We start from the raw sequence: 14426 nt of genomic DNA, 5'->3' as shown, positions 1-14426 counted from the left end.
TGGGGGCAGTGGGACTAGATCTATGATTTCATTGCCCCAGCAAGAAATTCCTTCAACAAATGCAAATTGGCAACATGTAGTCTTAAGAGAGCTGCTTGGGATGCTGAAAATGAAATGGTATGCTCATTGCCCCTCAGCCAATATGTCTTGGAGGCAGGCCTTGACCCCAGTTCTCCCTGACACTGAGGCCAGGTCTCAATCCACCATGCCATAATTCTCTTTCATGACGCTTATACAAAATTTCTGTACGAGTTCAAGTATAAGCAGTATCTTGGACTATGGTCCTTCATTCCATTCCTTCCCGTTTCATTCAATTGAATTAATATTTATCAGACCCTTTTGTATGCAGAACACAGAATGTGACAGAGCTAGAGAAGTGTTTTGTCTAACTCAAACATGATTGCTGCTGTCATAGAGTTTACTGTTTAGGAGGGAGATGTATCATGTATATTCATTTTGTTGTCCAGTTAGTTCAGTCATGTCTGGTTCTTCCTGACCCCATTGCGGGAAATCCTTGGCAAAAATACTAGAGTGATTCACTGTTTCCTTCTCCAGAGTTGAGACAAACAGGGTAAAGTGACTTGTCCAGGGTCACACAGCTAGGAAGGGTCTGAAGCTGGATTTGAACTTAGGTCTTCTTGACTCTAGACTCTGAGCTTTATCCATGGCGCCACCTACCCAGCTGTCTTGTGTACCATATACATTAACTAATACATGATCAGAGCATTCAAGGTTCTAAAAACAGGTACTAAAAGAACCCCCATGGAAAAATGTTTCTTGCAACTAGGGGAACCTAGAAAGGCTTGGGGAGATGGTTATGGCATTTAAGTTGAATTGTAGAGGTTGTAAAGGAATTCAACTGGAAAGTAGTGGACATTGCAGTCAGGAAAATATCTGACCAATGATAAAGGCAAAAATGTGCAGAATGTGGTCTAGAGTGCAAATTCTTTTGTCTTCGGGACCCCAGGGAATTCTCATGGCTATGTTATAGCAACTAAAGGTTTTTCTGGATCCTTCCACTGCTTAAAAGCAACTGGCCTGGTCGGAGGTGAGAAGCAGCATTCTACACGATTCTCCAAACTTGAAAATAGAAACATGGAGGGGAGCATTTGGGTGAGGACAAGAAAGAGAAATAGAAAAAGTATTCTGTGGGAGTTGCTTTCCTAATATAAATTACAAAACTTGCAGAAAGGCAAGCAGTGTCCTGATGGGGAATTAAACTTTTCTGGCATCTCTAAGAAGTCCAATTCTGCTAAGAGCAGCCCATCTGACAAATTCTTGGCTGGCCTAACTCACAATTTAATATCCCAAGGGAGAGGAAGCAACAAGGAGACTGCTTTTCTGGACTTAATTCTAATGAACAAAGAAGAATGGGTTAGTGATGTAAATCTAACAGAAACCATGGAAGAAAGATGACTGCTTCATCCTTGATCTTGTGGTAGCAAGAAAAGGGAAGAATAAACATAAGATGGATCTTAGGTTTAGGAAATCCATATTTTAAAATCCCAGAGGAAAGAATAGCTATAATCTCATTGCTTAGGTTTTATTCCCTAGAGGATGAGCAATTCTAAAAAAATGTACAATCAGAAATAATCACAATGAGAAAAAAGAGGAAGTCTCTAAAAACCCAGGGTGGCTACACTAAGACTCCTCTCTACAAAGGATATTTATAAGAGATACAGAGTAGCACATAAACCTGGATGAGAGTGAAAGAATGGCCCTACTTCATAAAAAGACTTTGAAGGAGATTAAGGTCCCAGATGAACTGAGGCTCTTTTAAAGTGTACAAACATCCTGTTGTTTTTTTGTTTGTTTAAACCCTGATTTCTGTTTTAGAATCAATATCGTATATTAGTTCCAAGGCAGAAGACCAGAAAGGGCTAGGCTATGGGGGTTAGGTGACCTGCCCAAGTTCACACAGCTAAAAAGTGTCTGAGGCCAAATTTGAACCCTGGACCTCTTATAGCTAAGCTTCATTCTCATTCCACTGAGCCACCAAATTGCCCCCTAAAGGGCTCATTTTTTTGTGCATCCAGGACAAGAAGCAAAAGAAAGGCATAAGAAGGCATAAGAACTTATTGCTTTGGGAAGATTTTGGTGATAGAGAGAAGGCAGAATTCATCTTCCATTGACTGCCTTCTTTTTCAGCAAATAGAGTGACCATCCAACTAGAAAGTATAGGAAAAACTGGTATAGAAGGGAATTTGAAATGCATGGTAAATGAGAAGAGAGAATACCTGTACCTAGCCACCTTCATTATATTCCAACCTCTAGGCACAAACAAATTATTTCCCAGGATACTGGAGGTACTTGAAAATAAAATCACAGAATTACTAGCTGTATGACCTTGGGTAAGTCATTGCCCTTGTTTGCCTCAGTTTCCTCATCTGCAAAATGAGCTGGAGAAGGAAATGGCCAACCACTCCAGTATCTTTGCCAGGAAAACTCCAAATGGAATCACAAAGAGTTGGACATAACTGAAAAACTGTAACAAGTCTGAAGGGACTTGACCTTATACAATATTTATGTCAATAAACATTTAATAAGTGCCTATTGTATACTAGGCACTACACTAATATCAACAATCTTTTCAGAAATACTGAAAAATAATTGTCTCAGACACTTCCTAGCTGTGTGAGCCTAGGCATGTCACTTAATCCTATTTGCCTTGGCTTTGCCCTTTATCTTTTTTTTTTTATTAAGAAAATTTTTCCATAGTTACATGATTCATGTTCCTTGCCCTTTATCTTAAGAGTTGTTGCTAGGATATAAAGTAAGGGATTAAAAAAAGAAAATAAATAATGGAAATAGAATAGATGCTACTAGTAAGAGAGAAAGTATTATGATGATTTTTCAGAAGAGGGAAAGGATGAGACCTGGAAACCACAGATTGATAAACTTTATACCAATCACTAGCAAAATCTCAAATCAGAATGTTTTGTGGTCATAGAGGCAAATACTTAGGTGGTCTCTAGGAATAAGATTGGGTTCATGAAGAATAAGTCATGCCAAACTAACATAATTTCCCTTTTTCCAGTGCTATATTAGGCTAAACAACTAAGATTATGTCATAGACTTTGAGGTTGTTAATTTATCTTTATTTTATTTAAACTTCATAGAGATTTTTTTTTACTTTTTTTTATTTGTATCCCCAGCTCTTAGCTCACTACTTGGCAAATAGTAGGCACTTAATATTTATTAACTACTGGCTTTAGACAGTCTCCTTGATATCCTCAGGGTTGGGATGGCAAAATGTGGGTGAAATGAGAATGCTCTTAGATGGACTCAGATCTGATTGAATAACAATATCCAGAATATTGATTAATGACCCTGAGTGAACCTGGACAGAGCACTCTTATGAATTATCATAAGTCTCTTTCTTTAGCCCTTTCCCGATCCACATTTTTGTTTATGATTCAGAAAAAGATATAGATGGAACAATAATCAGATTTGAAAAAGGCAAAGAAGAAACAGACATCAGAAATGAAATGATTAAGATTCCTGAATATCTTGACAGGGTAAAATGTCATATGGAAAATAACATGCTAAAACTTAGTTAAAATAATCAATAAATGAAAAGTCCTAGATGTAAGATATTTTAAAATCAACTCCAAGTGTTCATTTTCCTGTGATTTGACTGTCCCTGAAATTCAGGTTCACTGACAAAAAGCAGAAAATCAGGCACTCAAACCTGAAGTCTCTAGCTAAAGGACCCAATAAGTGACACTGGAACCTGAGTATTGATAGGCAGATAAAAATATTTTATGTACAAGTAATTGAGCTTTAGTGTCTCAAATACTCAAATGGATCTTTGACCTCATCAATGTGGCTTTTCCTTCTAACCACATGGATCATAACTCCTCCATGAATGCCAAACCTATGAGACACTTTCATCTTTGACTTTCCATAATTGTGCCACATGGGGTCCCCAGAGATACTCCAAGCACCTCCCCCATTTCTCTTAACATTATGAAAATGCTAACGGTGAACACAAGCTGTCCACTGGTTATCTTTCACTCTTGCCATATGACCAGATCATCTTCTTTCTTGCTCCCACATTTCTTTGATTATATCCTTTACTTCTTCTTTAAGATTCCTTCTTGATAATGTCCTACAGGCTCATGCCCACTGCTCTCCATTGCCCCTCCATTGATCCTCAATTTCAAAAATGTGAAGAGTGTCTAGTTAGACATTCTATGACTCATAGCCAAATAACCCCCTGGAAGAGTACTGATATTAAGAAGATGGGACTGGGTGGCTCAGTGGATTGAAAGGCCAGATCCAGAGATGGGAGGGAGGTCGTGAGTTCTAATCTAGCCTCAGACACTTCCTAGATGTGTGATTCTGGGCAAGTCATTTAACCGCTATTGCCTAACTCTTAGCATTCTTCTGCCTTGGAACCAACCCACAAAATTGATTCTAAGATAAAAGGTAAGGATTGTTAAAATAAAATTTAAAAAGATTAAAAAAAAAAGAATAAGAGGGCCCTTCATTTAAGGTAAAAGCTTGGAGCCATTAAAGGAACTTCATGATTTCTCAAGAGATCTTGATCGCAACAACTAAAAATTATATAAACTTTGAATAAATACAATACTCAAGAGAATGTCCTTTTGAGAGTAGAATTAATAAAACGACTATGCGTGTCTAGGATACCCACAAATTATATTCCTTTTTTGCCTTTTTAAAATTTTTGCCTTAACCTTTCTTCTCATTGAACTCCAGAACTTCATAAAGCTTTTCACTTCCTCGTGTTTGGTTGGCTACCATCGTCACCAAAACCAATCCTTCAGGACTCAGTTCTTGGCTTTGATTTACTTTTGTTTAGGAAAACTCCCCTGCTAAGTAGATTCTGTTCTGAGATGGGAGAGAAGGTGCCAAGGTCTTCACCTTCTTCTATCTGCCATCTTGTTTGGACTGGCATTTCTCCAGCTCTGCTCCTTACTAACCATTTCTCAAAGATTCCACAAGGCACTAGCTTTGATGATTGATAGCTTTAGACTCTAGAAATACACCAATATGCACAATATTTGGAAAGTTATAATCTATAACATGTCTCCACTAGTTCTGTCATTTGCCTTCTGTACACCTGAAGGTCCCAGATGACTTATCCTGGAATAGCCATTTTAGGCACACAAGTGTAGGAATAATTTCATTGGTATTTAGATTGGTATCAGTTTCATTTTCTGTTAATGTTTTCCCCTGATTAATTTTTAGTAATTTAATAAACAAAAGCAAACTGTGGCAGGAAATGCACACCAATGGGCATAATATTTAACTTGTAAGAGGGCAAGGAGAGGTTTGAATGAGGAAGAAACAAATTGCCTCCCCAATATACTCCTGGAGGGCAGAGACTACTTCATTTTTAACTTTGTATTCGGGATTTAGCATGGTGCCTGGCACACAGTGGATGCTTAATAAATGCTTGTTGCTTGCTTGATCACAATGAAATTAATCCTGTAACATGAAATCATCTTTTGGGGGCAGCAAACAAAGGAGAAAGTGAAGCTTCTGATTCAACTGGCTGACAGCTTTGTTGAAAAAGGTCACATCCATGCCACTGAGATCAGGAAGTGGGTAACTACGGTGGACAAGCACTATAGGGACTTCTCCCTGAGGATGGGGAAGTACCGCTATTCACTGGAGAAAGCTCTGGGAGTCAACACTGAGGTAGGTGCAGAAAGGCTCCTTCATCCTTTAATCACTTTCAATCCTGCCACTTTTACTACGACAAAATGTAGATTATGTCTGTGTCATACTTGGCATTCAAAGATGAGTTTTTTGACCATCAGGAGGCCAGTCACACTGAGTTTTGTAGTAGAGGGAAAGGATTATTTATATTGAGCCAGAGCTATCAATAAATGTGCAGGGCTGGCCAGGGTTATTGGTGCTTTCTCTGGTTGGAGAACAGAACTTTCCTCTCAGCCAAATTAATTGGCCCACTTTGGGAATTGAACTCATAATTTTGGCCTCATTAGCACCCTACTGTACTCATTTGATCTAACTGGCAAATTGCTATCTCTCAGCTATGGAGGGGGCTGCCCTTGTCAGATGTTATTTGTGTGAGAGTCCTAGTGACTGAGAGTTTAATTGTTGAAGATATAGGGCATAGTTGATGGGAATTGTAGGAGAGCTATTTGGGGAAAGAGAAGATAAAGATGATTCTTATACTCTTATTTTAGGCAAAGGATTCATGGGACCAATTAAGTCTAGAAACTAGAGTTGGGCTGGGCATGGTGGCACATGCCTATAATCTCTGCTTTAGAAGGAGCTGAAAATGGTGGCTCACTTGAGCTTGGGAGTTCTGAACTGTAGTGGACTGGGCCATTGGGTATCCACATTAAGTCTGTCAACTATAGGGGGAACCTGGAGACAGCTGGGCAGCTGAGTGGACCTAGAGACGGAAGGTCCTGGGATCAAATCGGGCCTCAGACACTTCTAGCTATGTGACCCTGGGCAAGTCACTTAACCCCGTATGCCTAGCCCTTACTGCTCTTCTGTCTGGGAACTAATACATAGCAATGATTCCAAGATGGAAGGTTAAGAGTTTTTTTTTTTTTTAAGTTATCCAGAGAAGAAAAAAAAAAAACCAAATCTACTAAAAGCTTTGTGGACCACCTGTGTATTCCATTGATTCAGACTCTGTCTGTCCTTCCTAAGATGAAATGACAGACAGGATTGTCCATGGTTATGGAGTGGAGCCAACTAATTTCTTCTCGTTTTACAGTTTAAGAGTGTAGTGGGGTATATCTGAACTATTCTTTAAGAATCTGCAGAACTGACTGGTGTTAACGGATAGGAAAAAGTTAAGGTAGGATGAGTATTAGATGGACACTAAGACCTCAGTTCCCATTGAACATATGTCATGGGGGTCAGCTCACCCACTCACCCAAAGCCAAAAACCAAATGCTAAATATCTATATCGAGGATGAAAAATTAATAGACTCATTGTGTTTCTTTTTAGCCTACTCTTTCCAAGGATAATTGTTTCTTTAAGTAAAAAGCTTTGCTTTGATTACTTCTTCAGGTAGATGGAAGCATATTTATATTTCCTCATAAATTTAAAGATCACAAGTTTTTGTGATGGTCACATGCTAGGCTCACCCAAAGTGTCCTGTGCTCTGTAGCTCTGAGTAAGGTAGAAGGCCTTACTTGGTTGGTTATACAACATATTTATTAGCTCTAATAGACAGATACTTATTGAATTTGTTTGTAGTTTTTTTTTTCTGTGAACATTAACCAGGAGTATAACTTTTTGTTACACCAATTCATGTAGAAAGAAAAGAATTTTCAAACAAACCTTCCCTCCTAGAGGAGCACTTATGGATTTGTGGTTTGGGTTCTGGTCCACCCTCTCATCTCCTTTCCCTGAAAGCACATTTCTCTGGCTGTCATTCATTCCTTTGCCCATCCTATCCCCCATCCCCTTGTGTCTTTCAGTGACCTCTTCCTTAAATGTCCACAAGGTGATCTTCTTTTATCCTTCTGTCTCTAGGATAATAAGGACTTGGAGTTGGACATCATCCCAGCAAGCCTCTCAGACCGTGAGGTCAAACTACGGGATGCCAGCCATGAGGTCAATGAAGAGAAGAGGAAATCAGCCCGGAAAAAAGAGTATGTCCACACTGGGCAACCCCAGCCCTGAAAAGCAGAGAGAATTTATGCTAAGAAATACCCCTTAAGGGTACAGCTAGGTAGCTCAGTGGATTGAAAGACAGGCCTAGAGACAGGAGGGAGGTCCTTGGTTCAAATTTGGCCTCAGACACTTCCTAGTGAAATGACCCTAGACAAGTCACTTAATCATCAATGATCCTCATTGCCTTGCCCTTACCACTCTTCCACCTTAGAACCAATATACAGTATTAACTCTAAGATAGCAAGTAAGGGTTTAAAAAAAAAAAGAAAAGAAAAGAAAAGCCAGTTATATGACCCTGGGTAAGTCACTAAACCCCAGTTGCCTAGCCCTCACTGTTCTTCTGTCTTGGAACTAATACTTTATTCTAAGACAGAAGGTAAGGGCTTAATTTAAACAAAAGGATCCCTTTCTTTATAACCCATATGCAGCCAAGTCACTAAGTGCAGATAAAGGTCAGAGCACTGGATTTGGAATCAGAAAGGTTTGATTTTTGATCATACCTCAGATATTTACTAACTGTGCAAGTCATTTCACCTACATGTGCCTCCATTTCCTTACACCAGTAAAATAAAAGGGTTGGACTTAGTGGAAAATTCCCTTCCAGTTCTGATTCCATGATTTTATAGAATGCCTTTCATGGCTATCCTTTCCTTCCCCTTCCCCTGACCTTCATTTATTCAACAAACTTCTTTTTTACTTATTCTTTTCATATTTTTTGTTTTTAAATGCTTTTATTGATGTCTTTTTGTAACATCATCATGGTTTTCCTTAACATTCCTATCCATCTCTATCTTAGAGAGCCATCCCATATAGCAAATAGTATTTTTTTAAACAAAGAAGAAAAAAGCACCATCAGTCAGTACATCAAAAAAGTGCAAAAACATGTAACATATAAGACATCTGGAGCTCCCACTTCCATAAGGGACAGAATTGGAGGGTCCTCTCCCATCATTTCATTCACATCATGCTTTAACAAGCATCTTTTAAAGGCATACACATTTATTAAAATAGATAGTTTTAATCAAACGGGCAGTTTTAGGGTTTAAGAGTCATCTGCAGGAAATTAAAACAATTGACAAAGAAGTTTACATGTGATTAATGGAACCCATTGGCAAGAATGGATGCTAATTGTGAAGATCATAACCTGCTTTCTTCTAAATCTGCCATCTATGGTTTGTCATTGGAACTCACTTTGGTGAAAATAATAGGAAACCAATAACCACCCCAGAAATGCTCCCCCAAATATAAGCACCTGTAAACAATAATACACTTAATAATACACATAATACTCAGTGATACTTCTGATACTGGTCCTAAACAACCATTCATTGACCTATTAAAATCCCCATTACCACAAGGTATCTTTTAGATACTTAATTCCCAAAAGAGAAGATGATTAGCCTAAGGTGCCTAAGAAGCCATTATTACTATAGATACAGTAGTGTTAAACGTTTGCTTTTAGCCCAGGCATTATCTCTTTGTTTCTCTCTCTGGAATAAGGAGAGTGTCATATTGTCCAAGCCTTCCATCAATGGCATTTTCCTTCTCTTGTCAAGGAGGAGAGGAGTTCTGAATTTATTTTTTTTAAAACCATTAACTTCTACCTTAGAATCAATACTGTGTATTGGTTCCAAGGCAAAAGAGCGGAAAGGGCTAGGCAGTGGAGGTTAAGTGACTTGCCCAATGTCACACAACTGGGAAGTGTCTGAGACCAGATTTGAACCCAGGACCTCCCATCTCTGGGCCTGGCTCTCAATCCACTGAGCCACCCAGCTGCCCCTAGAGTTTTGACTTTAATCTAAATCATGAAAGTTTCACATTTATATACTTTCACCTCCTAATAATGGTCTCATTTCGTTATCACACACTGTTCTCATAGCAATCCCATCCAGATCATGGTGTGCACAGCTTATATTACCTCTTCTTTGCTGATGATTCCCAGACCTTTATCTCCACTATTGCCCTCTCACCTGGGCTCCAGCTGTCTGCAAGGCTAAGTCATCAAACACCACATGGTCATCTCAGCCTCAGTTTCCCTAAAACTAAAATTTAGCATCTTACTTTCCCAAGTCAGCCCCCTTCTAAACTTCCTTCCTATCATAAATTGTACTACTTGTTTCCTAGATATGCAGGCTCAAAGCCTTCCAGTGATGTTTGATTTTTCCTTCAATAATTATGACCAAGCCATCATCAAGTTCTAACAGTCCTTTCTTTAAAATGTCTCTTGTCCATTCCCAATGCCATTTTCTTAAACATTTATTAAACTACCGTGTTCCAGGTACTATTCTAGAGACTGAGGATACAATGAAAAAAATAGCCCCTGCTCTCAAGGAGTTTACTTTTGCTAGAATGCCACCTTTTCCTCCTCTAGACCTATACCACTCATTCTTAAATTATTTGATCTCCTTACAATGTTCTCTTTTGTGTGGGAGCTGGGTGGCTCAGTGGATTGAGAGCCAGACTGGGATTCAAATCTGGTCTCAGATACTTCCTAGCTATGTGACTCTGGTCAAGTCACTTAACCCCCATTGCATAGCCCTTACTGTTCTTCTGCCTTAGAACCAACACCCAGTATTGATTCTAAGATGAAATGTAAGGGTTTTTTTTTTAAACAGTTCATCAAAAATTTCCTAAGCACATGGTATGAGCAAAGTACTATACTTGGTATTGGAGGTAGGAAGTAGAGAAAATGACACTGTCTCCAACCTCAAGTTTACAATATGGGGTTGATGGGGGATGAGATGGGGGTGGAAGTATATAACTTGTTACATAAATATGGATAATTTCGGGTAGAGTGGGATGGAAGTGAATGAGAGATCCAAACAAAGAGTTCTAGGAAAATCAAATGAGGGAGAGATCAATTTGAGCCAGTGGCTTGTCCCCAACAAGATCATAAACAACTTGAAGGTGAAGATTATGCTTAGGTTTAGCTCGTGTCCTTCATAATCCCTGGCCCAGTGCTGACAAGAAAGTAGCTGCTTAATGAATGCTTGTTTATTCGAGTCAATTGGGGAAACCAAAGTCTTGCCAGAGACCATCAAATAGGTCAGGGATAGAATGAGGACTAGATCTCAGACCTACAGACTTCAGGTTTTTTTTCTAGATAGATCAAAGAACATTTCAGGAAAGAATGGAAAGAACTCATTCTTTCCCTAATGATATCCTCATCTTCATCCTCATCATCACATTTTAGATTTATATAGGACTTTATCATTTCTAAATAATGCCCATCTGTTTTCTCAGTTAATCCTCCCAGTAAGATTGCCCAAGCTATATAGTATTTCTATAATATTGTGTCTAATTCTTCCTGATCCTATTTGAAGTTTTCTTGGCAGAGATACTGGAATGGTTTGCCACTTCCTTCTCCAGCTCATTTTACAGATGAGGAAACTGAGGCCAAAAGGGTTAAATGACTTTCCCAGGGCCACATAGCTAGTAAGTGTCTGAAGCCAGGTTTGAACTCAGAAAGGTCAGTCTTCCTGCCTCCAGGCCCAGTGCTGTATCTCCTGCATCACCTAGCTGTCCCATAATACAGATGGGAAGTCGACAGAATACTTAAATGTTTTGCATAAGGTCACATAACTAGTAAATAGTAGATCCAGGACTTGAATTCAGATTTGTTAGAGAATCAACATGTATTGTGGCTAAAACACTGTACCTGGAGGCAGAAAGACCTGGTTCCTGTGACCATGGCAAGTCACCAGTTTCCTCCTCTGTACAATGAGGGGTTGTGTTAGATGGCTTCTAAGATGCCTTCAAGCTCTCTACATCTATTCCTGTGATCTGAATATCAAGCCGGTGCTCGCTCCTGGTTGCCAGGTTACTCTCTACCTTCTCAGCAGAGACCTCAGAAAGGAAGGGAAGGTGGATAATGATAGGCTGGATGCAGCGGGAGGGAGAGCTCCCATCCATCCAAGCAAATTAATAATTTCTTCCCAGGAGTGGCTACAATGGGGTGGGGTTTTAATGAAGAAGATGGAATAATGGGAATAGACTGTGGGGCTGCCTCTTAGTCCTATGGAGTATTATACAAGCTTAGGAGAAAACAAAGCTTTGAGAAGTACAGTCAAAGGCAGTTTGGGGAGAAGGGGAGCCCTGGAACTGCCTAAGGGTTTCAGGCATTCTCCCTGGTGTTATCAGACAGATAGGGGAGGGCAGGGACGGTGGCAGGGCTCCACTGGAAGGGTCTATTCTTTCCTCATATTGCTCTAAATACAGGAAAGGGAAAAGGCACATCTTTTTCTACCTCCATTTTATCTATATCTACCTATCTCCATTAAAGTTCTCCTCTAGCACCTAATTGAGTCATGATTGGGAATCCTGGATTTCCAAGAGCCATAACAATAGAGGGAAAGCTCTGTTAAGCCCTGAAATATGAGAAAGGTTTCAGTTATGGTCTCAGGGATGAACCACATCCTAGGACAACCCTAGCTCAGTTCAGGTTAGTCATGGGGTAATGTGTCCATCGATCACAGCAACTCATGAAGACATCCTCTTCAAGAGGCATGTAGAAAAAAACAGTGCAGAACTTAGAATCATACAGCCTGAGTTCAAATCCCACTTATTATATAACAGGGCCCAGGGTCACAGGAGTAGTTAATACATATATACAGATAATAGAGCTAGATGCTAGACCTGAGTCTAAGACCTAGACCTTTTGCTTCTCAGTTCAGGGCAATTTGTGATCATATAATACTTTTTCTCTGAGTTTTGAGCCAAGATTTAACTAAGAGAATGAACATTGATGGAGAGGACCATGGAAGACAATCAAAAGTGGCATCAATGTGTGAGTGTGCATAGATGACTTACTGGAAGATCATATGTTTGTTTGTTTTTCTAGATTCATCATGGCAGAACTCCTCCAGACAGAAAAGGCGTATGTAAGGGATTTACATGAGTGCTTAGAGGTAAGTCTAAGTAACGTTAGTAGGTTCTGACTGTAAGTGACTCCTAGCCTTGTCAGAAAGCTGGGATCCTTGCCAGTGGTCCAGTATTGTGGAAAGCACAGAACTCAGGCCTATGTGTTCTTTTCTTAGAGGGCAGCAGAGAATTTTTTTTTAAAAAAAACTCTCTTATAGAAGATAGATATTCCTGGCGCCAGAAGAATCATGGAATCAGGAAGTATTTTGATAAGAGATACCCCAAATTGCCCACAGACTGGGTCTATATCTGCCAAATAAAATGGGGCATTAACGTAATTACCTAGTTGATTCATAGTTAAAAACAAAATACATATCTCCCACTGGTCAGGTAATAAACAATTAACATGGTTCGGTATTGGGGGGGAAGGAGTTCTAGAATCTCACTTCATTTCAAGAGATGGATTTCACCTGTGATTGAGTAGGAGTGATTTAGCATATTGAGCTTTGATTTTTTTTTCCAGTTTGTTTGCTTTCTTGTTTACGTACTTAATCCTACATTTCCCAGTCTGGGCCCTGAGCCAGCAAATTGGAGGGCCTGTCTGTTCTGTTTGCATTTTTGCACGGCCGTACCAGTGTTGAAATCCGTTGGTGTCTTCCAGACATACCTGTGGGAAATGACAAGTGGCGTGGAAGAGATCCCTCCTGGGATTCTTAATAAAGAACACATCATCTTTGGCAACATCCAGGAGATCTACGATTTTCATAACAAGTAGGTTGGTGGAAGATTTCAGGGGAGCTCATTAGGAGTATCAATTGTAGAACTAGAAAGAAACCCAGAAGCCATATCATCCAACCTCCTAATTTTACAGATGAGGAAACCGAGACACGTGGAGTTTAAGTGACTTGGCCGAGGTCAAAATAGGAGTAAGCATCAAAGAGAGGATAAGTTCACAGGTCTTCTGACTGCAGAACCAATGCTGTTTCCACTTTCCTTATTGCCTCCCAGAAAGGTCCCCAAAAAACAAAAGATACTAGATCTTTAGAGATCCTAGCGTTGTCCAACTCAGATACCACCTCATCCAGAACACACCTGAAGCAGGAATCTCTTTTACAAGATACCAAGCTAGTGTTTATCCCATCTTGGATTGAAGAGTTCTCATGATGGAGAGTGAATGACTTCTTGGAAGCAGCCCATATGCACTTTTCCCAAAGTCTAGGTAGGCTAGACAATTATCCAGTCTTTACTAAGGACCTACTGTGTACCCAGCCCTGCAAAGTTCTATGAGTTAAATCACGTGAGAAGAAAGATAAAGACTCTGTCCATGAGACAGAGTCCTGCTGAGGGGATAAGATCAGCAAACATAAAACCATTGATGATTCTTCACAGCTCCAAGGTCAGTGTCCCCACCATATCTCTCAGGCTACTACACATCCCAAGATCTTCCAGAATCTCCAATAAAGGAGGGGAGAACTTAACTGTCTATGGTGCCCTTTCTCAGCAATTTCAGCATCAGAATCAAGCACCCTGTAAGTTTAAGGCTTTGGGGAAGTGAAAGATAGATCCTCCTAACAAAAAGCTTGGGCGTTATCTGCAGGACGATCTCTCCTTGTGCCCTTGTACTTAGAAATTGATTAAGGAGATCTTGTATAACTGAAAGAAAGGGATAATAACCCAATCACTGCAGTCCAGATATCTTCTCTCCCATTCCCCAAAATATACCCAGTCAACTAAAATTAGAGTAGCAATTACTAATACTGCTAATTCTGCCCCTCTGCTTCTGAGAATCAAAGGAAGTATTTCTTTTTTTTATTCCTTAAATTCTGTCTTAGAATCAATACTGTTTATTGGTTCCAAGGCAGAAGAGTGGCAAGGACTTGCCCAGGGTCACACAGCTAGGAAGTGTCTGAGGCCAGATTGGAATCCATGATCT

At 39.8% G+C, this 14426-nt stretch overlaps 1 protein-coding gene across 1 annotated transcript in view; it reads left to right on the top strand.

The window, feature by feature from the left end:
- LOC123241539 (kalirin-like) overlaps positions 1–14426 on the top strand; it is a 685986-nt gene that overhangs the window by 610424 nt on the left and 61136 nt on the right. The window contains exons 23-26 of the mRNA XM_044669162.1: positions 5485–5667; positions 7493–7611; positions 12474–12540; positions 13155–13264. Coding sequence (XP_044525097.1) covers positions 5485–5667; positions 7493–7611; positions 12474–12540; positions 13155–13264 — 479 coding nt within the window. The remainder of the gene's footprint in view (positions 1–5484; positions 5668–7492; positions 7612–12473; positions 12541–13154; positions 13265–14426) is intronic.

The sequence above is a fragment of the Gracilinanus agilis genome, chromosome 3 (genome assembly GCF_016433145.1).
Source record: "Gracilinanus agilis isolate LMUSP501 chromosome 3, AgileGrace, whole genome shotgun sequence".
Classification (NCBI taxonomy): domain Eukaryota; kingdom Metazoa; phylum Chordata; class Mammalia; order Didelphimorphia; family Didelphidae; genus Gracilinanus; species Gracilinanus agilis.
The sequence above is the reverse complement of the archived record's forward strand: the minus strand, read 5'-3'. Positions and strand labels throughout refer to the sequence as shown.